A 23,729-nucleotide genomic window follows, 5' to 3' on the forward strand; every position below is an offset into this window, starting at 1 on the left:
CTGGAAAATACCGAGCCCTGGCGAGCGGTGCCCCTGAGCCCCCGAGCCTAACCCGGAGAGAGGGAGGGGGCGTGCGGGGCGGGGGGCGCGGGGCGGGCCGGGCGGCGGGCCCCACTGCTCCTCCCCCCAGGGCCCCCGCGCGGCCCCAGTCGCCTGGGCAGCGGCAGCGCGCGGCGGCGGCGCTCGCACCCTGGCCCCCGCGGCCCCGGTGGAGCAGCCGGCACAGGTGAGCTGCCGGCCCGGCGGGCGGCCACCCAGCCGCCACCCAGCCACCACCCCGCCCCGCGCGCTTCCCGCTCCGGCGCCGCTGCTGGAATGAGTTGAGCTGATCCGGCCAGCACTACGAGGACACCGCCGGACCGTCCGTCACTTCGGGTCCCGGCCTCCCCTGGTTCCCGACGGGCTCTCGCGGGACCCCACACATGACACGCAGCCCCCACTCCAGCCCCAGGGAGGTCTGGGTCGCTCCTTGGGGATGGCTCCCGTGACTGCCCTGTGCGGGTCTGCCCTCACCAGGAGCCAGCCCCTGCCTATCTCAAACTCTCCACCAGCCCAGGACCCCGGACAGCCCCACCCGCTCCCCCAGCGCACTGACTTGGGTCCCCAAACCGGTCCTGCAGGTCCCAGGAAGGTGGCGTCAGCATCTGCAGCCGCGTCGACGTTGTCAGAGCCTCCGCGGAGGACCCAGGAGAGCCGGACTAGGACCAGGGCCCTGGGCCTCCCCATGGAGAAGTCAGCCGCCTCAACAGAGCCCCAAGGGCCTCGGCCAGTTCTGGGCCGCGACAGTGTCCAGGTGCCCGACGACCAGGACTTCCGCAGCTTCCGGTCAGAGTGTGAGGCCGAGGCCGGCTGGAACCTGACCTACAGCAAGGCCGGAGTGTCTGTGTGGGTGCAGGCTGTGGAGATGGATCGGACCCTGCACAAGATCAAGGTAGGGTTGCCCTGCCACACGTGCAGCCCCGCTGCCTCTGACAAGGAGTCTCCTGGTCAGCCTGCAAGGCCACAGACACCTGATTGTACACCTCAGAAAGAGTCTCCTCCTAGGAACCAAGAGGCATAGTTTTCTCTGCAAGTCCCCATCACACAGACTGGCCAACTGAGGCCTGGAGAGGGGTATGACTCTCTCACCCAGCCAGAACTCAGGCTTCTGCATGCCCCTGTCTGCTCCAGGGAGGTGGACTACTGCCAGGCCCATCTAGGAGAGTGGTCTCCCTCAGGGACCCTTCTTCCCCATAAGCATTCACTTGATCCCTGATTTGAATTATCCCAGGTGGGAGACTGAGCCCATCTCTTCCTAATTCCTGGTTCTCTCAGCCTGAGCTGGGTCCCTTTCCCCATTTTCTACACATTTGGGTGCCAGGGACCGGATTCCTTCCTGCCTGGTGCCCTGCTCTTCCCCTTCCCTCTCTGAGCCTCCTGCAGGGACTCAGGATGGCAGCTGGCAGATATCGAAGGCAGAGCTAAGATGTCCTTGCTTTATACAGGGCCAGGCTGGGAGGTGGGCTGTTGGAGGGGGGAAGCAAGGAAGGCCAGAAGAGGCAGGGCAGATGTGGGCACATTAGCCCCCTCACAGCCATCAACCCTACTCCTCACAGCCCCATGATTTTCCTCTCTTTGCAACATCAGGGCAAGCTTAGGGTGTGGACCCCATGAGCCCACCTCCCCTAGGAGCCTCGGTGGGGCAGGGGCTGGTGAAAACTCTGGTCCAGAGGCCCCAGTAACTTCCCCCAGCACATCGGGCATTGTGTCCACAGTTCAAGGGGAGCAAGTCTTCCTTTAGTGGATTTCGGGTAGTAGGCTGTGCCCTTTACTGCCCTTCCCTTTCCCTTGCCTTCCCCTTTCTGCTGTCCTTCTAGAACTCTGAAGGTGTATATTCCTGTTGCAATGGATGGGGGATCATGGCACTGGACTCCTGCCCTCCCCCACTCCAGTCTCTCCTGACTGGGCCGTGCTCTCAGACTTAGCTCAGGCATCTTGGCCTCACACCAGGGCTGGAGATGTCTGACCTTCTGTCTCTGACCCTGTGCCTTTCTGCCTCCCTTTGTTTTAGTCATTTACAGCTTTGTCCATCTGTCTCCTTGTGGCCTTCTGGCTCACCCTTTCTGCCTTCCCTTCTCCCTTCTATGACTCTATCTGTGCCCTGGCTATCTGATTGTCTCTTTCTCTCTGAGTTTCTGTGTGTGTCTCCCCCTCTGGTACTCTCGGCCCAGGCCTGAGAACCCTGGGCTGGGGGCTTCCCTGGGGGCCTGACCTGTGTCTGAGCCTGAGGAGCAGGAAAAGGGAAGGCAGCTGGTATGTTCCAGCTTGGTGCTCTCTGAGGGCAGGGTATCGTCCTATCCCAGTTTGTGTACCCAGCACCCAATACAGACAGAGCAAAGATGTTGGTTTGAATGGATGGAGGAAAGAGAGGGAGGAACAAATCCAATGAAAGGGGAACAAGTTTGTGAGAATAAGGTTGTTTTCCTGACTATTATCTGAGAAAGGCTTAAGGCTGGCTGCATGGTGGGGTGGGGAAGTGTAGTTTCCCCGCTGAGCTGGCTTTCCAGAAGCAAAGGGAAGGGAAGACCTGAACTGAGTTCAGTACTCCCACCCTCTGTGTCAACAGGGTGGAGCTGCCTCCTGCATCTGGCTTGGTTAATGAATAAACCCAGCCCAGTCTAGGACTGGAGTTGGTGGGTCTGGGGGCTAGACTGCCACAACAGACCCCCTGTTGTCAGATCAGACTTGTCTTGTGGATTTCCTTGGGAATGGAAGGGACTCGAAAAAACCGGGGTGTCGTGGGCTTGTAGTTAGGGTATATAGACTCCCCAGCAGCCAGGGCCTGGCCCTCCTTCTCTCTCAGACTGAGCAGAGATGGGAGGTGTCAAAGGGCCCTTTGCAATCCCTGTTTCTCACTCCCCCTTCTCTGGGGTGCACGTGAGGACACTGAGGCCCAAAGAGGGACTGGGCTCAGCCCAGGGTCACTCAGACATGGCCCAGCAGAGCTGGACTTGGAACTCACATCTCTAGCCTCCTAGCCCTCTCTGTTTTATTCTTCTCCCTATTGCTGCTGTCTAGCTCTCCCCTTAGTGGAGTGAGGATTGGGGATAGTATGTAAGGAGCTGGGGCCCAGGGAGGAGGCTGGGGCCTTGACTGTGGACATCCTAAGGGGCCTGTACCCCACTCCTGATTCCCTCAGCACAGTCAGGTGGAGCTCTGGGAAATGGGCAGAGGTCTCTCAGCTCCCCACTCCAAGATTCTTAGGACACCATTTCTAAGAGCTCACGTTTTGAGCCAAGTATTTTTCTCCTTCATCTAATTTACCCTCAGGCTAGTCCTGGGAAGTAGTAGGCTTGTCTCCATGCTACATACAAGAAACCGAGGCTGAGAGAAGTGATGTCACTGACCTAAGGTCACAGAGCAGCGGATGCAGGGTGGAACCCAGGCCAGCCTGGCTCCAGAGCCCCTACCCCACGCCGCTTGGGCTCATATCTTAGTCAACAATATGGTGTTTGACCCCATCAATAACTCTTTGAAGGATGCAGTGTTCTCATCATCCCATTCTCCTTTGATAAATGAGAAAGCTGAGGCCCAGAAAGGGGCATGGCTTGCCAAGGTCACATTAGAGTCCCAGAGATGATTGAGTCACTCTTGTAGGCTGGAACTCAATCACGGGTGTTTGTTGAGCTTCTACCCCCACCTCACTCCTGCCCCATATTGTTCTGGACCTATCCCCCTGAGGTGGGAAAGCCAGCTGCCCCCTGTATATGTCCTGTGCTTGTGATCCCAGAGTGGGTGTGTAGATCCCCCTATATGTCTACCCAATTGATTTCCTCTGCCTTATCTCCCTTCCCCCAGACGTATCTTCTCGCGCTCCATGTCCATAGGTCCCTCGAAGCCACTATGGCTCTGGGCCCAGCATTCGGCGCCAGAACAAAGGGAAGGGGCTGCTGGAGGCCACCTCTACCCTTTCCCTCCCTCCTGGCTACCAGCCTGGCCTGGCTCCAGGCCTGCACTATGCACTGTGCTCTGGGCACTGGAGAGGAGGCAGACAGCCTCCTGAGTGGTCAGACCCTGTCCCAGAGGCAAATGCTGAACTTGTGCCCTGAGTCCAAGGCCGAGGGCAGCTTGAAACCTAAACCCAGTTCTCTCAGTGCCCAGGCTAGGCTGCCCTTCAGCTCCTGTAGTGGTATGAGAAATGGGAACTGAGGGCGTCTGTCAGTCATTTAAGTTGGGCCAAATGGGCAAGAGGCCGGGGTCTTCTTGGCTGGGGTTTCCTCTTGTATGTATGTGACTGTGGGCACGTGACTGCCCCTGTCTGAGCTGTTTCTCCATCTGTGCCATGGAGCTCTCTTGGTCCAAGAGCCTCTGAACTCAATGCCTATGCTGGGGCCCATGGGAGCAGGATGAGGAAAAGGGGACAGAAAACAGGAGATGACATGGCCTGCCCAGCCCTGCCCTGGATGCTCATATGCTCAGGTTTTCCAATGTTGCTGCATGCCTAGCCTGGTGCTTGGCTAGCCATGTGAAAGGCAGAGGAGGAGACCTGGCCCTTGTCTTCAGAGGTTTCCAGACTCTGATGGAGAGAGGACTGACAATTCCAGGTGACCCTACTGCATGGGGCAGATGTTCACAGGCAGGAGTGGGCCCAGTGAGAAGGGTTTTGAGGGGCCTGGAGGCTGGAGCAGGGGTGGAAGCTCTTGGGAGAATATGGCTGAGAACCTGGGGTTCCTCTTGCCACAGGAAGCTGGGCAGTGAGGAGCTATCTTCTCTGACTTCCTGTCCTATGGCTCTTCCCCTTCCCCTTTGCAGAAAGCTCCAGCGGCCCTTCCCTGCCCTGTTTCACTATCCACCTGCTCCCCATCACACTAGGTTCCAAGCTCTCAAGCCAGTGCTTAGGCCTGCCCCCTCTCAGCACCTCATTACCCTGTTGAAATAAGGGGTCATCTTAGGGATCTCTGATGGCCCTTCTCACTCTTAATAGTTCCAGAAAGGCATGGGGAAGGTGGGGGAAGAAGCAGGGCTTACTTTCTTTATGTCTTTTCACTGATTCTTCACAACTGTCCTGTGGCCTGGGTCTTATTAACTCTATTGAATAGATGTGAAAACAGATTCAGTGCAGGAATTCAGTTGTGCAGGGCCAAACAGAACGTGGCTGAAGCAGGATCAGAACTCAAGTCCCTTGGTTTAAGGCTGGAACCTTATGTCTCCAGAACCCCGTGGCTTACAACTTACCTCTCTCTGCTGACTTGGGTCTCCCTGTGCTGTGTCATTGTGGGAGGGCACCCTGGAGGGGACCCAGCTGGGCAAGAGCCCAGTCCTTGCCGTGTGACCTTGGGGTTCGCTTCAGCTTCTAGAGTCAGTCTTCTTATCTGTGGTGACAGGGGCAGGAGTTAATCTGGTTTTAGAGCATTGGACTGGGTGAGTTAAAATACAAGGTAGGCCACTATCCCCTCTGGGGGTCCGTTTCCCCATTTCTACAGAAGTTGCTGGGCAGGTGGTTTGTATAAGCCGTCCTGACCTTAGGCCATGGTAGGGGGGCATCTAGATACAGAATAAGGGCAGACTAATAAGCCTTGCCAGTCCGTGCCATCAGAGAGGTCCCTAGATAGGGCACCTGAATCCAGGGTTAGGCCCTGAGGACCCCCGTCCTGGCTGGCTGTAGCTCTGACTTGGGGCAACTGAAGGAAGTAACTCCAGAGCTATCTTCCAGGAACGGGCTCCCAGAGAACATGACTCCAGGTAGTCAGAGTCCCACGACTTCAGGTGGAGGAGCTCCGAGAAGGAAAAGTTCAGAAGTGGCTGGAAGCTTTAGGCACGCTTCCTGAAGGAGGTGCCCGGGTTGGCCTGAGGCCGTAGGGAAGAGAACACAGGGTCCAGAGTCCTGGCCATGTGGCTGTGGTCAGGTTGCTGCCTCCTGCTCAGGCTTTAGCTTCTTCATCTGTTAGATGTGGATGGTAGTGCTGCCTTGTCTGTTTCAGGAACTTCATCCATCCATCCATCCATCCATCCATCCATCCATTCATTCATTCATTTGGCAAATGTTCACTGATAGTATCTCTGCCTGGCCCTGTGCTGGAGGTTGGAGACAGAGAGGGAAATCAAACCCAAGTCCTGTATTCAAGGAGCTCCCAGTTGAATGCTAGAACAGGCACTTGTTACAGGAGCTGTGAAGACCCAGAGGGCAGCCCTGAACCAGCCTTGGGGACCAGAGAAGGCTTCACAGAGGAGAAATCCTCTGGTGATCTTTTTGGAACTGGGTAGAGAATGAGTTCGATAGCATGGGAGCTGTCAATGCAGAGGACCAGCTTTGCAAAGGCCCAGAGGAAGGAAGTGGAGTGCATTAGGAGAACTGCAGGTGTTCAGTGTGGGGCTTGGAACTCAGGGGGCTGGAAGTATTTAGAGAGCTAGACCAATGCCCTAGGATTTGGGTCCTGGAGGTGCTGAGATACCAAGAAAGGGTTTTAGATAAGGCAAGTAGTAAGAGGAGGATGCTGCTCTATTGTCTGGACAGAGATACTGAGGCTTGTGCTAAAGGAGAGGCCGTGAGGAATGGAGCAAGGGATTGCATCCGGAGAGAGTCAGGAAGAATAATGGACACGGCATGGTGGTTACAGCATAACCCTTTGCAATGTACAAATTGTGGAATGTTGTGCAGGTCAAGATACAAGCTGGTATGGATGTGCAGCCCCCTTGGTGCCTTCCCTGAGGACGAGGAACCTTGTGAGTGGGAGTGGGATGGGGCTGGGGTGGGTGCCCACAGTCAGTATGCCCCTGGGGCTAGAATAGCCCCCAGCTCCCAGGCTGGCTCTGTGCCTTCTCTGCCCAGCTCCCCGGGCTCTGGCCTTTAAACTTTAACGAGCCCCAGCTCAGTTTCCAGCAGAGTCTTTAAAGTTTCAGGAGATGAGAAAAAGGAGGGAGTCCTGGAGACAGATGGGTTTTCTTTCTTCTTCTGCACCTCCACACCTGGCTGAGCTACCTGGAGCCAGGGCCATGGTGCTATGACCCCATGCACCTGGTACTCTTAGGGGATCTGGGACCTCACTGGGCTGCTCTAGTCTGTTCCTGAGGGACCAGTGGCCACAGGCTTGGGCACCACATTGCCACTGAGATAGATAGGGATAGGAACCCTATTCTAGCCATGACCCCCTACCTTTGCCCCTGACCTGGGCAGATGAGCATGCTCCAGCAACAGGTGGTAGGAAAGCTACTCAAACCTGGTGTCAGGTTTGAAGTGCCTCCCTTTATTCCTCTGGCATGCTTGGGCTGGCCTCAGTTTTCTGGGGTCCCTGGAGCTTCAGAAACACGGGCAGTGGAAGAAATTCACAGGTCCATGCCAAATACAAGCTCCTTTCATCTGACACCAGAGAGAGTCTGGGGCAAGTGGCACAGGGCAGCTGGAGCAGTTCTCTGGTGCTTTAGCTTAATAATTGCCTCCCTGCCTTTCGGCCTGGGCTCCCTGAAGGCAGGTACTTGCTATCTCTGATGTGTCTAGAATCCTTATGTCCTACAGGAGGTGAATAATGCATGCACGGGTACACCCACCCTGTTCCACATACACCCACAGGGGAAATGGAGGACGGAGTAGGACATAGTAGGACTTTGGTCTCCCATGCAGTGCCTGGGCCATTTAATCTCATCCTTTGGGTTTCATGGCACAACTTGCATCTGCCCCTCCAAGATCCCCTCTACTATCTCCTGGATCCCTCTCTCTGTCTTTGGACACTTCCAGATTGCCTGGGGCCTGGTACTGTACCAGGGATACAGGTGATGACTCTTAAGGCAAAGGCCTGACAACCAGAGGGGATGGCATTCCCTTGTGTGTCTCTAACATTCAGTCATTCAACACATATTTGTTGAGCACATACTATATGCCAAATATTGTATTATATCCAGGAATTTAGTGGCAAACCAAAGGGATTAGGCCCTGCTGTCGTGGGTTTACATCCTGAGAAGGAGATAAGCAAAATAGAAGCAAATAAATAACTAAATAAGATACCAGATGGTGGTTTGTGTTTTGAGAACAGGATAATGTGATGAGAGTTCTCTGGCCTCCTATGTGTGGGCCTTTAGCATGGAGCTGGATTATGGGTGACTGTGTGTGTCCTTATGGAATGTGTGTATGTGTGTGCGTGGTGTGTATATACCCCTAAGGTTGTGTGTCTGCCTCTGAGTGTGAGACTCTGTTTTTGTGTCTGGCGTTACTGTGTGTGTGTGAGTCACACCCCCTCACTGCTGCAGAGTTGTCTCTGATCCAATTATGTCTTCTCAGCTGTCTCTGCGGCTCCTGCCCGCCTGCTTAGCTCAGTTCTGCCTCTGCCACGATTCCCTGCCTCCAGCTAGCCTCCTGGCCTGGCCTCTTGGCCTATCTCTGGGTCTCAGAGTCTCCACTTAGAATGTGTTTTCTATTCCTGTCTCTGATGGTTACTGCCTCTGCCTTTATGTTGCTACTTGCCCCTTTTCCTCCATTTTTTTCCTGTCCCAGTTGTTTATTAATTCAACAAACTTCTTATGCCTCCCACCTGCTCTGCCAGTCACCATGCTGCTGCTAGGGACCTGGAGATAGATCAGACATGGGCCCTGCTCTCAAGGTCTAGTGGGGAGACTGGTCGAGATGGTGACAGCCCTCCGTGAGAACCGAGGCTGAGGCAGGCCAAGGGCTAACAGAATTGTAGGGGGTGGCAGGAGTCAGGCAGCAAGCTGAGAAGGCAGCAAGGTGAGTCCTTTGGGGAGATAGCCTCCCAGGGGAGGGGCGTGGGCTAAGGGTGAGGAAGGAGTGGAGGCAGAGCCAGATAGAATGAGGAAGATGTTTTGAGGTTAGAATTTGACTAAAGGTGGAGAATGCTGCAGCAGAGGCTTTCAAGCTGAGCAGTACCATCATCACCTCCAGGTTTCAGAAAGCTCTCTGGCTGCAGGGGGCAGACTGACCTGGGAGCCAGGAGACCAGAGATAAGGATGTGGCTGCAGTGGTCCAAGCAAGGATGGTGAGGCCTGCCTGGGGTTGGTGAAGAGGAGCTGTTGGGAAGGTCCTGGAACGTGGGCCAGGTTCCAGTTTCCGGAGGGGAGCAGAGGGAACTGGGCACGGGGGGTAGACAATACGATAATGGTGGACAGGGTGCGTATGAGAGGCCTGTGAGCTGTCTAGGGGGTAATGCCCAGGAGGCTGTTGAAGGTGCAGTCTGGAGCTTGCTAAAGAGCTTTGTTGAAGATGCAGTCTGGAGCTTGCTAGAGAGCTTTGAGGCCACTGGTGGTCCCTGAAGCCCTAGGGAGAGTTTATCTAATTTGTCTTTGTCTTGATGTCTATGTGTCAGTTCTGGTCCTGCCTTGTCTCACTGGTCTCTTGCCACCTCCTTCCAGGCCTACCACTGTCTGCCTCTCCTTCTTAGCTCTCCCTCTTCTGTCTGGTACCCCTTCCCCTATCCTTTCATCCCTCCCCCCATGCCTCCCCCAAGGGTGAAGCAGAGTTGTTGGAGCTCCAGACCAGGAGGTCAGCTTCTCAGATGTCAGCAGGATGTTCCTAACTGCTGCAGAGCTAGGGCCTGCTGCTCTGGGCCTGACGGTTGGAGTGGGGGTCCAGAGAGGTTGCAGGAGACCTGGGGAGGGGGGTTGCTGAGCAGGGATGAATCATTTAGCTCTAGATGGAGAGGCCAAGGGCCCGGCTTGGTCTTCCTGAGCAGACTCAGGGAGCCCCATCTAGAGAAGATGTGGCAGCAACTCCACTCTCCATTACATCTAAGGGGGACCCCACTTTTGGGGAGAAGACGGGCTAGGAGTATCTGGCTTTAGATCCTCCTCCTCCAGAAGAGAGGGCCATGGGGCTTGTCTGGTTATTTTGCAAATGGGAATATTAAGCCCGAAGATGAGGGAAGGAGACCCTGCATTGGACCCACCGCACCACACATGCTCTCTGTGTCCTTCCAGCTCCCCTCACTGCAGGCGGAGCCAGCCACAACAGCCCTAGCCCCTAGAGTGGAACCTCCAGGGACAGTCCTCTGGCTAAGTGCTGGCTCACCTAGGATTCCTTGGGTCCTCCAAGAGCAGAGCCTGGTTCTTGGGAAACAGACTTGGGGGTGGACTTTGGGTCACAGTGGGTTCCAGGTTGGTTCCTTCATCCGCTTCACTTTTTTGAGTCACCATTTACAAATGGGCATGATCTTCCCTCCCAGGTAACTGAGAGGATGAGATTAGGTGAATTTGCAAAGCCCCTAACACAGAGCCTGGCACAGAGCTGGCACACCATTCACATTCACATTTGCTGAATAGATGAATGGATGAGGTACCCAAGGGACAGGTCCATTTCCTTCACCTCCATCCCTGTTCACTCAGGTTACCTTATGGAACTGCATGAGGCCTCTCATTCCCCAAGCCCATCCAGATCATTTCCAGTCTCTAGGCTCCTGCCAGCACCTCCACTAGGAGCCTCTTCCACTCTTCTATTTATCCTTTAGGACTCTGCTTATCTGTCCCTATACTGTCATCCCTGGCTTCCCTCTGTCCCTGCCCTAACTGCCCAGGGTTGTCATGCCTGGGTCCAAGCCCGAGCAGTAGAGGGGCCCTGAGTCCCCTCTGGCTTCACTTCCAGCATGGCAACATGATGTCAGCATTTTCAAGATAACTCAGCACCAGCATGGGCAACTTCAGGCCCCATCTCAGCTGAGTCCAGGCTTCTGTGTCCAGGGAACAAGGTTCTTGGGATTCTGGACAATACTTTTAACTTAGAAAAAAATATATAGTTTCTATATCTTGTACAACCTATATTGTACCAACAGTAACAAGAATCCAAAAATGAAAAATAAATCACCCAGAGCCTCAATTCCTGAGTAAAACTTTTCCTTGATTCCTTCCAGGCTCTTATTCAAAGGTGTAGATCAGGGGTCCCCAACCCCTGGGGCCAGGGACTGGTACCAGTCTGTGGCCCATTAGGAACTGGGCTGCACAGCAGGAGGTGAGCAGCAGGCAAGCAAGCGAAGCTTCATCTGTATTTGCAGCCGCTCCCCAGCGCTAGCATCACCACCTCAGCTCCACCTCAGATCATCAGGCATTAGATTCTCACAGGAGCACCAGTCCCTGGTGCCAAAAAGGTTGGAGACTACTGATGTAGATAATTTATACATAGTTTAGACCATAGCAGAAGTACAAGTTTGTATCCTCTTTTGTTCATTTAATATTGCATATGTTGAAGTTTCTCATATTACTATGGAATTATTAATTCACGAACATTTGGGTAGCTGCTCCTGGCCCTGCCCCTGCCCCTTCCCTGGTGGAGCCCACAGTCCTCCATGGCTGGCAGTAATCATCAAGGTGATGTGTCATTCTTAACCCAACTGGGCCTTGTTGGTGGTGGTAATCCAGATTGTTCTGCAGTATATTTTGCTAATTTTACAAATGCAATAATATAGTCATACATATTGTAATGACCCTTTTTCTTTTTTTTCCTGAGTACAAATTTCTGGTCCTGAGATTCCAGGAACTAAGTTGAAAGATACATTTTTATTATTATTATTACTATTTATGCCTACAGCACCTGGTTTTCCTAGGTGGTGGTCTCCCATCTAAGCACTAACCAGGCCCGACCCTGCTTAGCTTCTGAGATCAGACATTGGGATTTTCAGGGTGGCATGGCTGTAGACTATGGACTATGGCTCCATTGGGGCACAAACCCAGGACCTTCTGCATGTAAAGCAGACGTGCTAACTGTTACGCTATGGAACCATGTCCTACATTTTTTTTTATTTTAAAAATATTTGCCAAACTGCTTTTCAGAATGGTGGAACAAATTTTTGCTGTCATTCACTGCATACCAATTTTAACATATCCTAACAAGCAGTGGGTATTTTATATATTTTTGCTAATTTTTCTAAGTATAAATTGGTACCTCAGTGCAATTTTAATTTACTCTAACTATCAGAACTTACAGCAAAATCCCAGAATCTCCCCTGAACCTGACTCTGATACCTCCTGTCCCTACATCCCATTTTATAAGGATGATAGCAGAAGTAGTAATCAGCCTCAAATGCCATAGAGATTTTACATGTCCAGGAATTTTTCATGAGGACTCTTCCTTCCAAGTGCCACAGAAGCACTGAAGGCCACAGGCCACTGCCCTAGCATTTTGAAAGTCAGAGAAACTCCCACAGGCATAGCCTCTTCGTTGGCTCACCTGTCCGTCCTGACATTCAGTCACCAGTCTTTTATTAAGCTATGCCAGGCCCAGGGGACACCAAGCTGAACAAGGGGCCACAGCATTGTGGGCAAATCAATGCACTGCACTGACTGATAGAAAGAGGCATTGGCGGTGAAGGGGTAGGCCCCCAGCCCAACCTGAAGAATTTAGGGACAGCATGGTCTGCCTGGACAGGGGAAAACCAGGCTGAAGTTTGAAGACAAAATAGGAAAGGAGCCAGGGAAGGGAGGTCCTGGGAAAGCAGGACCAATCAGACCTCTCTTCTCCAGCACCACCCTCTCCCTGCTTTCCCTGACCCCTTGTGTCAGTGCCCTCGAACTGCTCTTGAGATTTTGGGGGGCATGAGGGAAGGTCTTAGGGGCTTCCATTCTGGGGGCCCCAGAAACCCAGAGGCAAGAGCAGGGTTTCTATCAGCTTGTCTCAGTGCTGGCCCTGGGGGCTCTGGGAAGGGGCAGAATGGGGTCCCGGAAGCCCCGAGCAGTTAGTGGGCCCTGGGAAGAGAATCTGGAGCAGGCAGGGCAAAGGGGTCACTGGAGCCGGTTTCTGCATCTCTCAGTGCCTGGCCTGCTGTGGTAGTATCTGGCTATGGTTGGGAGGGTGGAGTGTGTATATTGGGGGGATTTGTGTAGGATTGTGGTGTAAGTAGGCCACCTGCCCATCTACCTTGTGGAAAGAGATGAGGCATTTCTGTTCTAAACATTGTTTCTTGTTCCTATACACCCTGCCCTTTGGGGCTAGCAGGAAGGTGCTCCCCTCAGCAGAGCCTGAGAAGTCAGGGAAAGCTGCTGGGGCCTAGGGGTGGAGGAAGGGCAGCTGCTGCTAGGGCTTTATGTACAAGTCTCATTTAATCCTCACAGCTCCACTCTGAGGGGAGGATTATCCCTGTTTGACAGATGAAGATACTGGAATTCAGAGCCGAAGTCCTTTGCCCAAGCCAAGGCCACATAGACAGAATGTAGCCAGGGCAAAGGCCTGTCTGACCCAGACAGTCCCTGGAACTACTGAGTAAACTGTGAGCCTTTGAGTCCCTGCTGGGTCTGGTGGCACAAAGCCATGGCTGAAAGCTTCGCAGAGGGGCTTCCGTGTGCAGAGATCCAGTGCTGGGTTTTGGGAAAGCTTAGTCCTGCCTTTTAGTCCAGGTCCGAGGATCGAGTCAGTAACCTTGTTCAGAGGAAGAATCTCTGAGCTTCGCCTCCCTGGTCAGCAAGCCCTCTGAATACAATGAACATTGCATAATAACCATCAATAACTAAGATAGTCTCCATTTTCAAATGTACATTCCTGCCCCGTGATAAAAGCATCAGGAAGTCCTGACACTTTGCTGTCAGGTACAATCAGGCTATGGTTCTCCACCTCACCACTGTTAGCCATGTGGCCTTGGTCAATCATTATAACTCTCTGGGCCCCACTTCCTGCATATGTAAAATGGGGATGCTGCTGACCATCAGAGTGTTGGGAGGGTAAGAGATGATTTCTGCATAGGATGTAACTTGGTGCCCCTGATAATTGGCAGAGGCAGTTTGACCTAAATTTCAGCTCCTGTGGAGTCCATGGTCCTTAATGATTTGAGCACATGTTGTTATTGAGGTTGTGGCTATTGTTTGATGCTATGATTGATTTGATACTTAGTGCCTAGGAGTGCTTCCTCTGATTTGAATATGGTTCCGTTGGGAAAGGGTGATTTGCTTAACAGTTATTCCTTTGACAAAAATGCTAAAATGCAACATAATTAGAAGTTAGTACAACCCGAGGGAATGAACCCAAACAGACCCCTTACCCTTCGTGGGGCCTCAGTTTATGTAGTGGTAACCTGAAGAGTAGTGTTAGAAGAAATCATTTCCTAGGCCCCTAGGACTTTGGGATAGTCATGTGTCCCACATATTCCATGAGCAAGGATATTGGAGACCTGCTGTGTGAAGGTCTTATGGTGAGGGCCAGACTTGAGTTCACCTGTCTGTCTCAGTTTGCTTGTTCTTGCCCTGGCCTTTGGCTCTCATGTCTGTACCACAGCCCCATGGAGGTGACCTGACTTCTTTTCCCCTATCTCAGGTCTGCCATCTCCCTGGGTCCTGGAAGAGCCACTCCCCCCACTGCTTCCCTCCTCCCGTGGAGATCCCTCCTCCTCTAACCCTGAGCACAGGGAAGCCTCCAGAAGCACTGGCAAGGGGTGGGAGAGAGGAGAGGGCTAGAGTGAGACACAGGTTGGACACTGGGCCCTGCTCTGCAGTATTTATTTAAGCCCCCAGGCTTTTGAACCCAAGAGTCCCTCTGCCTGAAATGCTCTCTCCCCTTGTAGCAGTTTAGCTACTTCTCCTTTTAGGCCCCATCACCCTCTGCTCCCAGGTTCCCTTACCTCCACTTCCCCACCCCCAACTCTGCTCATTCTCTGCTGGGGTTTTGTGTCCTTTTCTTTCCTATCACACACTTGACAGCGCCTCTTTGGGGTAGTGCCCAGGTCTGGTTAGCCTCTGGGTCCCTGGTGCCCAGTTTCAGGTCTGGCACACTGCAGATTCCAGAAAGAAGTAAATGAATGGACAGAAGGGCAGGGCCAGGGGTGAGGCAAGAGAGGTGCCTAGGGCACAATATTCAAGGAGGCATATGCAAATGTGACCGAGTCCTGGCCTATGGAAGGGTGAATGGCTGCTCGAGGAAGCCTGCTGGAGTAATAACAGCTACCGTTTTTTGAGTATTTGCTGTGTGCCAGGCATATTATATAGTATCTCATTTAATGTCATCACAATATCACCATGTGATAGGTACTATTGGTATCCCCATTTTTCATGTGAGAAAACTGAGACTCAGGAGAGTTAAATCTTGTGTCCTAGGAGAAGAATTCGGAATCTTAGACTGGCAGACTCAAAGCCTGTAGGAATCTCCGCTGATGGCTGTCTTTGATTGTCCAGTCCCTTCTAACCATTGTTCTGTGGAAGTTGGGGTGCTTGGGGGCTGGTGCTGGGCTCAGTGGTTCTGGGCAATCTCAGTTCTTCATCTCTTAGGGCCTGGAGAGAGTGTAGTGCAGGGGTCACAGTCTGTAGTTTCTCTAGTAGCACTTGCTCCCTCTGGGCCTCAGTTTTCTCAGCTGTGAAATGACTGCATGTCAGGCCCCCTGCTACAACCTGGGTTTAAGGGCTTTGCAGTCTTGCATGGCTCCTTGGCTGAAGCAATCCAGGCACTGCCTCCCAGTTAGTTCTAGTTTCCAGGGGGAGCTCCCAGGTATCCAGCCCAAGTGACTGACTTGCCCAGGGCCCAATAGCTGTGGGTTCTGGTAACAGTACCGCCCACTACGTGCTCTCCGATGACTCACCCCTACCCCCACTCGAGCCTCCCAAAGCCTCTTAGAATTACACCCTGCCGATGTGGCAGCGACTACCGACTACCGCTTGGGACAAGAACAATACTGGGTGTAATTTACCAGTCTTGGCGCAGCCGCACTGCCTCCTGGGGACTATGGAACGAGCCAGGCCGGAAGCCAGGTCTGCTGCCGTGGGGGACGGAGGACACTCTTAGGATCGGTCAGCCAGACCTCAGTTTCCTCACCTGCTGGGCCACAGCCAGGTTGTTCCTTCCCAGCAACAACCTCCCCACAGGGCTCTTCTGCTGACCTTCCTCCTCAAGAGTCTGCCACAAGCTGGGAAACCTTTGAAGTTTCTCTTTATCTGAAAGATAAAATGTTATGCAGTTTACACTCAATAGGTGCTGTGGTCTGTCTAGGGGCTCTGCGTGTTCCACCCTCTGCCTGCTATCTCAGAGGGAGGCCTTTGGTTCTTGGGCCAATGACCCTGATCCAGGAGGCCTGAGGGAGATTGAGCAGTGTCTGGGTACTGTGGGCCCCTTCTCAGTGTGCACCCACAGTGAGTGTAGCTGGGTCCTGGAGGCACTGAGGCTGGCTGAAGGGAAGAAGCATTCTCAGTTTGGACTCTACAGAACATAATCCTGTTGTCATTGCCTCTCCATACACTGCCAAGGTAACACATTTGAGGACTTGCAAAGCCAAACCAGCTTCCCAGCTTGGATTTAGAGACATTCTGGTTTCCTCAGTAGCCACACTTGAGTGGCTACTTGATGGTTAGGAGTACGGGGAGATCTGGTTTTGAATCCCTGCTTGGCTCCTTTCTGGCTGACTGATTTGGCTGGTTCTTTACTCTCCTGAACCTCACTTTTCTATTTTGCAGCACAGGCGTGACACCAGCTCATAAGTTTGTGGTAAGGAGTATGTGTTGAATGTCTGGTGGCAGCTGAATAGGTTATTTGCGTGCCCCTGATGATGCCAGATCTGGCCTCTGCCATCCATCTTCTCCCATACCCTTTCTCACCATCATGTTCCTCCCACCACTTTGTTTAATCATTCATTTACTCGTGTTTTATTAGTCTCCTTCAATCTGATATAGTGAGTCTTTCCTTGACTTTCACGACCTTGGCACCTAGAGGCCAGTTATTTTGTATAAGTTCCTTATTTGGGGTTTGTCTGATTTTTCTTATGATTGGATTTAGATTATGCATCTTTAGTAGAAAAATCAAATAAGTGGTGCCTGTATTCTTTTCATCACATCCTATCATGCAGCACCTAGTTGTTATTTGTCCCATTACTAATGATGTTCACTTTGATCATTTGATTAAGGTGATATCTGCCAGGCTTTTCTACTATGAAGTTATGAATTTTCCCTTTGTAATTAATAAGTATTTGATGGGAACTTACTTTGAAACTATGTAAATACCTTATTCCCTATTAAACATTCAATTTATTTATTCATAACTATATATACCTTGGTTTTCTGTTTTATTCAGTGGAATATAATCTGTTACTATCCGTGTTTCTTTTAAAACACGGGTTGTCCCAGCCATAGCCTGTGGTAGGTGGCCAACTGTCCTAGTTTGTCCAGGTCTGAGGAGTTTCTCAAGATGTGGACTTTCATTGCTAAAACTGGGAAAGCCGTGGGCAAACACTGATGAGTAGGTCACCAAATCACCAGGAGCCCTTCATGCTGGCTCCTGTGCCTGCTAGGCAAGGTCCCTAGCGTTCTGTGGGTATGTCCTTAGTTTCTAGCACAGTAAGATATTCCAGGCTCATCATGACCCAGCCTCAGAATCATGTGTTTTCTCCAAGACCCGGAACCAGGACCTTTGAATATTAGGCTACACCACACCATGGGAAACTGGAGCAGATGGAACTCATTCAGCATCTGTACAGGCCACACTCTCGTCTGCCTCAGCACCTATTCCCTGGCTGTTCTTTCTGACAGGTCCACTTGATAGACACCTCCCTCCCAGACTGAGCTCCTCCATGAAGCCTGACTCCCCACCCACTTCACAGAGCTGACCTCCTCCTCTGTGCCCTCATTGGGCAGTTTAGAGCAGCTCCCCATTTTCAAGTAGGTCTTTTCTCTCAGCTGGAAGCCTCTCAAGGACAGGTCCTGGATTCATCTGTGACTCTTCTGTGCTTCACACAGGGCTGGAACCGGGGACTGCTAAATGACCGGATCTAGTCATACCCCCTCATGGAACAGGAAAGCAAACAGTGAAGGAGGGTGACTTGTTCAGGGTCACACAAGTCTTTGTAGGCTGGAGTTTATCTTTGAACTTAGGTTTTCTTAATTCTAAAATGGGGCTAATATTTCAGCATTGTTGTAAGAATAAAATGCTCTAATGTGTATAAAGCACTTAGGATAGTACTTGGCATGTGGTCATGATGAGTGCACCTCTCAGTATCTCTGGGGGACCTTTTCATTTAATTTTTTTTTTCATTATTGCAGAAGCAGTACTGTACATTTTAGAAAATTAGAACTACAGACAGCAAAAAGAAAAAACATCATATTCTCATCATTTAGAGATTACCCCGTTAGCACCTTAGTGATTGTGCTTCCTGAGCTTTTTGTGTGCACGTATGCCCCGCCCTGCCCCGCCCCCCCCCACACACTACAAACAAAATTATACCATGCCTTCCATTTTGTAATCTGCTTTTTTTTCCAGGCAGCAATCCCCACCATTTTATTTCAGTAAATTTTCAGCACATCTAATACTCAGATCATATTCACATTTCTCCAGTTGTCCTAAATATGTCTTTTATAGCTGTTGTGTTCAAGCCAGTGTGCAATCAAGGACCTCACTTTCTATCTAGTTGTTGTGTCCTATAAGTTTCTCAGTCTAGCCTAGTTCCTCATGACACTGATCTGTAGAAGAGATTAGACAAGTAACCCCTGCAGAATGTTTCACTATCTGGTTCTGTCTGGTTGAATTCTCATGATAATACTTAGCTTGTTCCTCTGTCCTCTGTATTTTCTGTAGAGTGAAGTATATACAGGGCTCTATGGGTTCACTGGTGCCTAGAATATCCATAGGTAGTGACGTGTCGTTCCCATGGCCTTTCATCATGGTTAGTGGTGCTAGGCCTAACTGAAGATTAGGGAGGAGGCAATGTGACCCCTCCCTCATATACTTGTATATATCCTATTTTTAGTAGAAAGTAATGTGTGTGCTTCTCTTGGCACCATCTGAACATCCTGTTCTGGGAGACCTTTATAAACTATGCAAGAAAATTTGTCCGTTTGCTGAAGGGAAATTGATCCTGGGGTTTGGGCTCTTGGGTAAAAAAAATCACAGAACAAGGCTATGGACTGAATTTCATCTTACTGAGTGCAAATCTAGCAAAACCTGGTTATGTTTTTACTCTCTTTCCAGACATGTGATCTGTGTTAAATCTCATCTCTGCTACTTACCTACTGCTGGGTGACCTTGAGCAAGTTACTTTACTTAACATCTCTGAGCCTCAAGTTCCTCCTTGGATTTCTTGTCTGGCAGAGTTGTTGTGAGAGTTAAAATTAAAGAAAGGTATCCTCGGCTCTTTTCTCCCTTAGATGGAAAGCTCTTTGAGGACAAGGCTAATAAATAGTAAGAAATCCAAAGATGTTTGTTGAATAAAAAAAAGGTGGGGGGAGGACAAGTGGTATGGCCAGGTGATAAGAACCATAGAGGAAAGAAATCATCCATTTAGACATTTGTTTGTTCATTCATGCTTTCATTTCATTTAACATGTACCGAATCTAGCTCTGTGCTGAATCAACTGTGAGCATCTGACAATGAAGTTCAGGGGTCTGGGAGGGCACAGATATAGAGACTCAGTGTATAGGAGCCCAGAAGGTCTGGCTGGGTAATTCAGGAAGGCTTCCTGGAGGAGAATACTGGGACGAATGGGGAGGTTTGGTAGGGGCTGAGATGAGGGAGCTAGTCTCTGGATACAAGGCTGCTTGTCTCCTGCCACAGGTGGATTCTGGGAGGGCTAGACAGGGCTTATGGCAAGTAATGAGCCCATGCTGGCTCTGAAGGTCGTAGTTCCTCTCTGTACTTCTTCTACCCCCTTTGCCTGTCTGCCCTCCAGTCCCTTGGCCAGGGCTTTGAGCCCTGTGCGACCCTGACAACCCATGTGTCTGTCTGCAGTGCCGGATGGAGTGCCGCGATGTGCCAGCCGAGACACTCTACGATGTCCTACACGACATTGAATACCGAAAGAAGTGGGACAGCAACGTCATTGAGACTTTCGACATCGCCCGCTTAACAGTGAATGCTGACGTGGGCTATTACTCTTGTGAGCAGGCCCAAGCACACTATCCCAGCCTCCTCCAGGCCTGCACCAGGCCTCCAGCTGAGCCTCCTCCTTCCGCCTTCCCTCCTTGCTGTTGTTCCCATGGCCATGCTGCCCAGATACCTGAGTGCTGAGATATAGGGCCACCCTCCCTGACATCCATGTCTATTTTCAGTCCCTTGGGCAAATACACATATACTCAGAAACACATTTGCACTCCCATGTTCATGTATACACACTCCACACAAACACATGTGTACAACTCACAGCCATATGCCACATGCTCACAGCCATACATTTTCATGTACACACATCATAATAATACTGTTGTTTTCCCTTACACTTACATATGCAAACAGGCCAGGCCAGCAAGGTAAGGGCTGTGTGAGGTTGTGAGGAGCAGGGATGGCCAGAGACAGGAGGGGAGAGGGTTCCGCTCTATGTCTTTCCTGGTTCCAGTTTTGGAACCGTGTTCTGGTGTGGGGGTACCTGTTTGGATCAGGGAGAGCTGGCAGTTAACTAGGCATCTCCATGTTCTGGCCTCTGCCATGCCTTCCCTTGCAGGATGGCAGGTCAGTGGTCTGGCTGAACTGTCCCTTGCCCTCCACAGGGAGGTGTCCAAAGCCCCTGAAGAACCGTGATGTCATCACCCTCCGCTCCTGGCTCCCCATGGGCACTGATTACATCATTATGAACTACTCAGTCAAACATCCCGTGAGTCAACCTGCCTTACCTGCTGGGTGGGCAGGGGAAGGTGGCAGGTAGGGCTGGGCCAACAGGCCCAGACCCCAGGGAGAGTCTCCTGGTTGCTATCATGACTTCCCTGTTACTTCAGGCCAGGTGTGAAATCCTCTAGCACTCGGTTTCCTTCCTATATGGTGAGAATAAGGGCTCCTGTCTCTCTGCTGGTGCTCTCAAGCAGTTGAGAAGAAGGCAGTGTGGGCCATCACTGGGGGCAAGTGGGTGGGATGGGCTAATATTGGTTGGGCTCTGGCCCTCCCTGAGGCTGGGCTGCCTTGATCTCCATGACAGGCAAGACAGGCAGGTACAGTTGGCCTGGGCAAGGATGAGAGACTCGTGCGTGTGCATGCGCACGCTCACACGCGCATGCGTGCACATGCCTGTGTGTGTGCTCATGAACCCTGACCTCAGACTGAGGTCTTTCTGGAGGGCAACAGGGAAATTTTAAGAGGGGTAAGGATGACCTAGTCTGACTCCTTCCTTTCTCCTCACTCTATTATCAGGCCTGGCCTGGAGTGGATGCCAGGGGATGCAAACTAATAGTGTGTGTGTGTGTGTGTGTGTGTGTGTGTGTGTACACGTACTCACAAAGACATCTCCTCCTTTGCATCCACCCTGAGTCTCACCTCCCTGTACCTTCCATTCCCAGAAATACCCACCTCGGAAAGACTTGGTCCGAGCTGTGTCCATCCAGACGGGCTACCTCATCCAGAGCACGGGGCCCAAGAGCTGCGTCATCACCTACCTGGCCCAGGTGGACCCCAAAGGTGAGGGCTTGGCCCTGGCAGCCTATCATGGGATCCCTCCCTATACCACAGAGGGTGGGGCTTGATCTGCTTGGGATCCAGAAGGGCCTCTATTAGAAGCTGTTTTGTATTTTGGGGTATAGTCATCAAAAACATCATTTGAACCAAGGTTATAATGATTTGAAAAGCAAGGGCCAAGGTGGTAGTCACTGCTCCATGATGAAATTTGAAGCTCTCTCTTTGGGTGCCTACACCCGTGTGCTCTGACTTGCTCCCAACTCACTGGCTGCTCTCATCCTTTCTTGCTGGCCATCCTGGAAACCTGAGTTTCCCAGGCCTCAGTCCTCTTTCTCTTGGGAGGGCTCAGCCAGTCCCAAGGCTTCTATGGCTAGCTGACCACATGTCTCTCTCTCTGCTGAGATCCAGAACTTCATAACGACTGGCCTCCTGGACATGTCCCTCAGGTCTTCTAGAGCCTGAGACTTACTGTATTCAATGCTGAAGTTACCATCTCCCTTCCTAAGTTGCCCTTCTCCTAAGTTTCCCCTGCAGTCATCCATGTCAAGAACCTGGGGGTCATCTGAGGCTCCCCCTCTTCTCAGCTTCCAAATCTAGTCACCAGTTCTTATTGATTCTACTTCCTAAATAGCTCCTGAATCTGTCATTTCTCTCCATACTCAGCCACGTTGTCTGTTCATACAGCTACCAGGAGGATTTTTCCAAAACACTTATTTCCTCATAACTCTTTTCTGCTTAGAATTCTTCCGTGAATTTCTATTGCCCTCAAAGTGTAGTCTAAGCTGCCTTCTCAGGTTTCCCAGTCCTTCCTCACACCTTTTACATGTTCCAACCTCTCTGTCTAGGCATCTCTATCCCTCAGCCTAGAAACACCTCTCCTCCCTTACTCATCCCTCCAGGGCTGCATCAGATGTCACCTTCTCTATCCCTGATACCCAGAGGAGTTGCTGGCTCCCTGCTCTGTGTGCCCATCCCCCTCTAGCTCAGCACCTGGCACACTGTTGGGCCCCCCAGACAGTGAGTTCCTCTCTGGGTTCCCAGGGCTGGCCCAGGGTGGGTATCACTGAATGAATGTGGAGTGAGTGAGTGAATGAATGAACGAATGAATGGAGGATGGGTAAACCCTGAACACCTTTGCCTGGGTATATTCTAAGCCCCACTGAGAGCTCTGGTCCAGGCTCAGGACTCCCCAGCATCTCATTGAATGAGTGTGTTGGGTGTTAGAGGAAGAGCAGACACTTTGGAATGAGACAGGATGGAGAACTGGTCTGTGGGTTCCAGATCAGGCCAGGCTAGGGTGCTCAGCCCAGAGGTCTATGTAGCAGCTAGGCTTCCTAGGACAAAGGCTTGGAAGGACAGGTAGAGGAGGGACTGAGCATGAGGGTCATTCACCACTGAGGGGCTGGGTATGAGAAGGGATGTCAGTATGAATGAAGGGGAGGCAGTTGGTCAGGATTTCGACTCATATGTAGCCTGTGGTTGGTCACCTAGGATCCTGTGGTTTTCTTCCATGCAGCTCTCTGGGCTCTACATGGGGGAGGGGCACAGACTTGAGCCTGAGGACCTTGGTCTGAAGTGGAAAGAGGGAGTGAGGATGATGCAGTCTTATAAGATTTGTCTCACTCTCTCCCCCTTGGAGAAGAGGGTGGCCTCCCTAGAAACCCCAGGCTGGAGGAAAGTGGCTGGGTCCCTGAGGCAGCTTCTTCCCTTCTTTCCTCAATACCCTTCCCTGCCCTCATAGGCTCCTTACCCAAGTGGGTGGTGAATAAATCTTCTCAGTTCCTGGCTCCCAAGGTGAGTGGCTTTGGGCCTTTGGAGGTATGGAGGCTGGCGAAGAGGGTTCTGGGCTGAGGGGGTGGAGTCAGGAGGCGGAGTTAGGGCCCAGGGGTGGAGTTATAAAACTGCTGCAAGGGTCAGGATGCCGGGAGCTGGGGGCGGAGTTGGTGGAGGGGGTGGGAGGGGGAGGAGACGTAGCAGTGAAGCCTGTCTTGCGCCAATTCACCCCTGACTCGTCCGTACGGTGGGTCTACAGGCCATGAAGAAAATGTACAAGGCGTGCGTTAAGTACCCTGAATGGAAGCAGAAGCATCAACCGCACTTCAAGCCCTGGCTACACCCGGAGCAGAGCCCGTTGCCAAGCTTGGCGCTGTCAGAGCTGTCGGTGCAGCATGCGGACTCGCTGGAGAACATCGACGAGAGCTCGGTGGCAGAGAGCCGGGAGGAGCGCTTGGGAGGCGCGGGTGGCGAGGGCAGCGACGATGACACCTCGCTTACCTGAGCGCAAAATCACTACAGGGACCGAGACAAGACAGGGCGGAGCCCGGAGGTGGCGGGTCCTCCTGCGCTTTCTCCCCTCCCCCACCCCTTGAGCCTCGTGGGGACACTGGTCTTGAGCCCAGGTTGGCGCTGCAGCCTGGCTGGACACAGCCCTAATAAACAATCCCACAGCCTCAGCTGGCTGGTTGCTGTGCGTGCTTTCCACCTG

At 52.0% G+C, this 23,729-nt stretch overlaps 1 protein-coding gene across 6 annotated transcripts; it reads left to right on the top strand.

The window, feature by feature from the left end:
- The first annotated feature begins 89 nt into the window (after positions 1–89).
- STARD10 (StAR related lipid transfer domain containing 10) lies at positions 90–23,697 on the top strand. Of its 6 annotated transcripts, none has more exons than XM_016161457.2 (7): positions 90–226; positions 621–931; positions 19,595–19,742; positions 20,350–20,453; positions 21,130–21,247; positions 22,986–23,038; positions 23,277–23,697. In XM_016161457.2, exons 2-7 carry the CDS (start codon positions 725–727, stop codon positions 23,520–23,522), a joined length of 876 nt encoding a protein of 291 aa, XP_016016943.1. In that variant the 5' UTR covers positions 90–226; positions 621–724; the 3' UTR covers positions 23,523–23,697. The 6 variants fall into 6 exon arrangements, 5 of the variants coding, with proteins under 5 accessions (XP_016016943.1, XP_016016944.1, XP_036077136.1 ...); XM_016161458.2 differs by lacking the exon at positions 90–226 and adding an exon at positions 259–375; XR_004950949.1 differs by lacking the exon at positions 90–226 and adding an exon at positions 22,144–22,261 and having other exon boundaries at positions 279–931; positions 23,277–23,340.
- Positions 23,698–23,729: the final 32 nt, after the last annotated feature.

Source organism: Rousettus aegyptiacus, unplaced genomic scaffold (genome assembly GCF_014176215.1).
Source record: "Rousettus aegyptiacus isolate mRouAeg1 unplaced genomic scaffold, mRouAeg1.p scaffold_m13_p_5, whole genome shotgun sequence".
NCBI lineage: Eukaryota > Metazoa > Chordata > Mammalia > Chiroptera > Pteropodidae > Rousettus > Rousettus aegyptiacus.

What these genes read in the sequence shown, in the direction of transcription:
- STARD10 (XM_036221240.1), top strand. Translation starts at nt 476, where the DNA reads ATGGCTCCCGTGACTGCCCTGTGCGGGTCTGCCCTCACCAGGAGCCAG. An exon ending in GGACCCTGCACAAGATCAAG is followed by an intron (nt 932 to 19,594) that starts GTAGGGTTGCCC and finishes GTCTGTCTGCAG; the next exon opens with TGCCGGATGGAGTGCCGCGA. An exon ending in ACTACTCAGTCAAACATCCC is followed by an intron (nt 20,454 to 21,129) that starts GTGAGTCAACCT and finishes TTCCATTCCCAG; the next exon opens with AAATACCCACCTCGGAAAGA.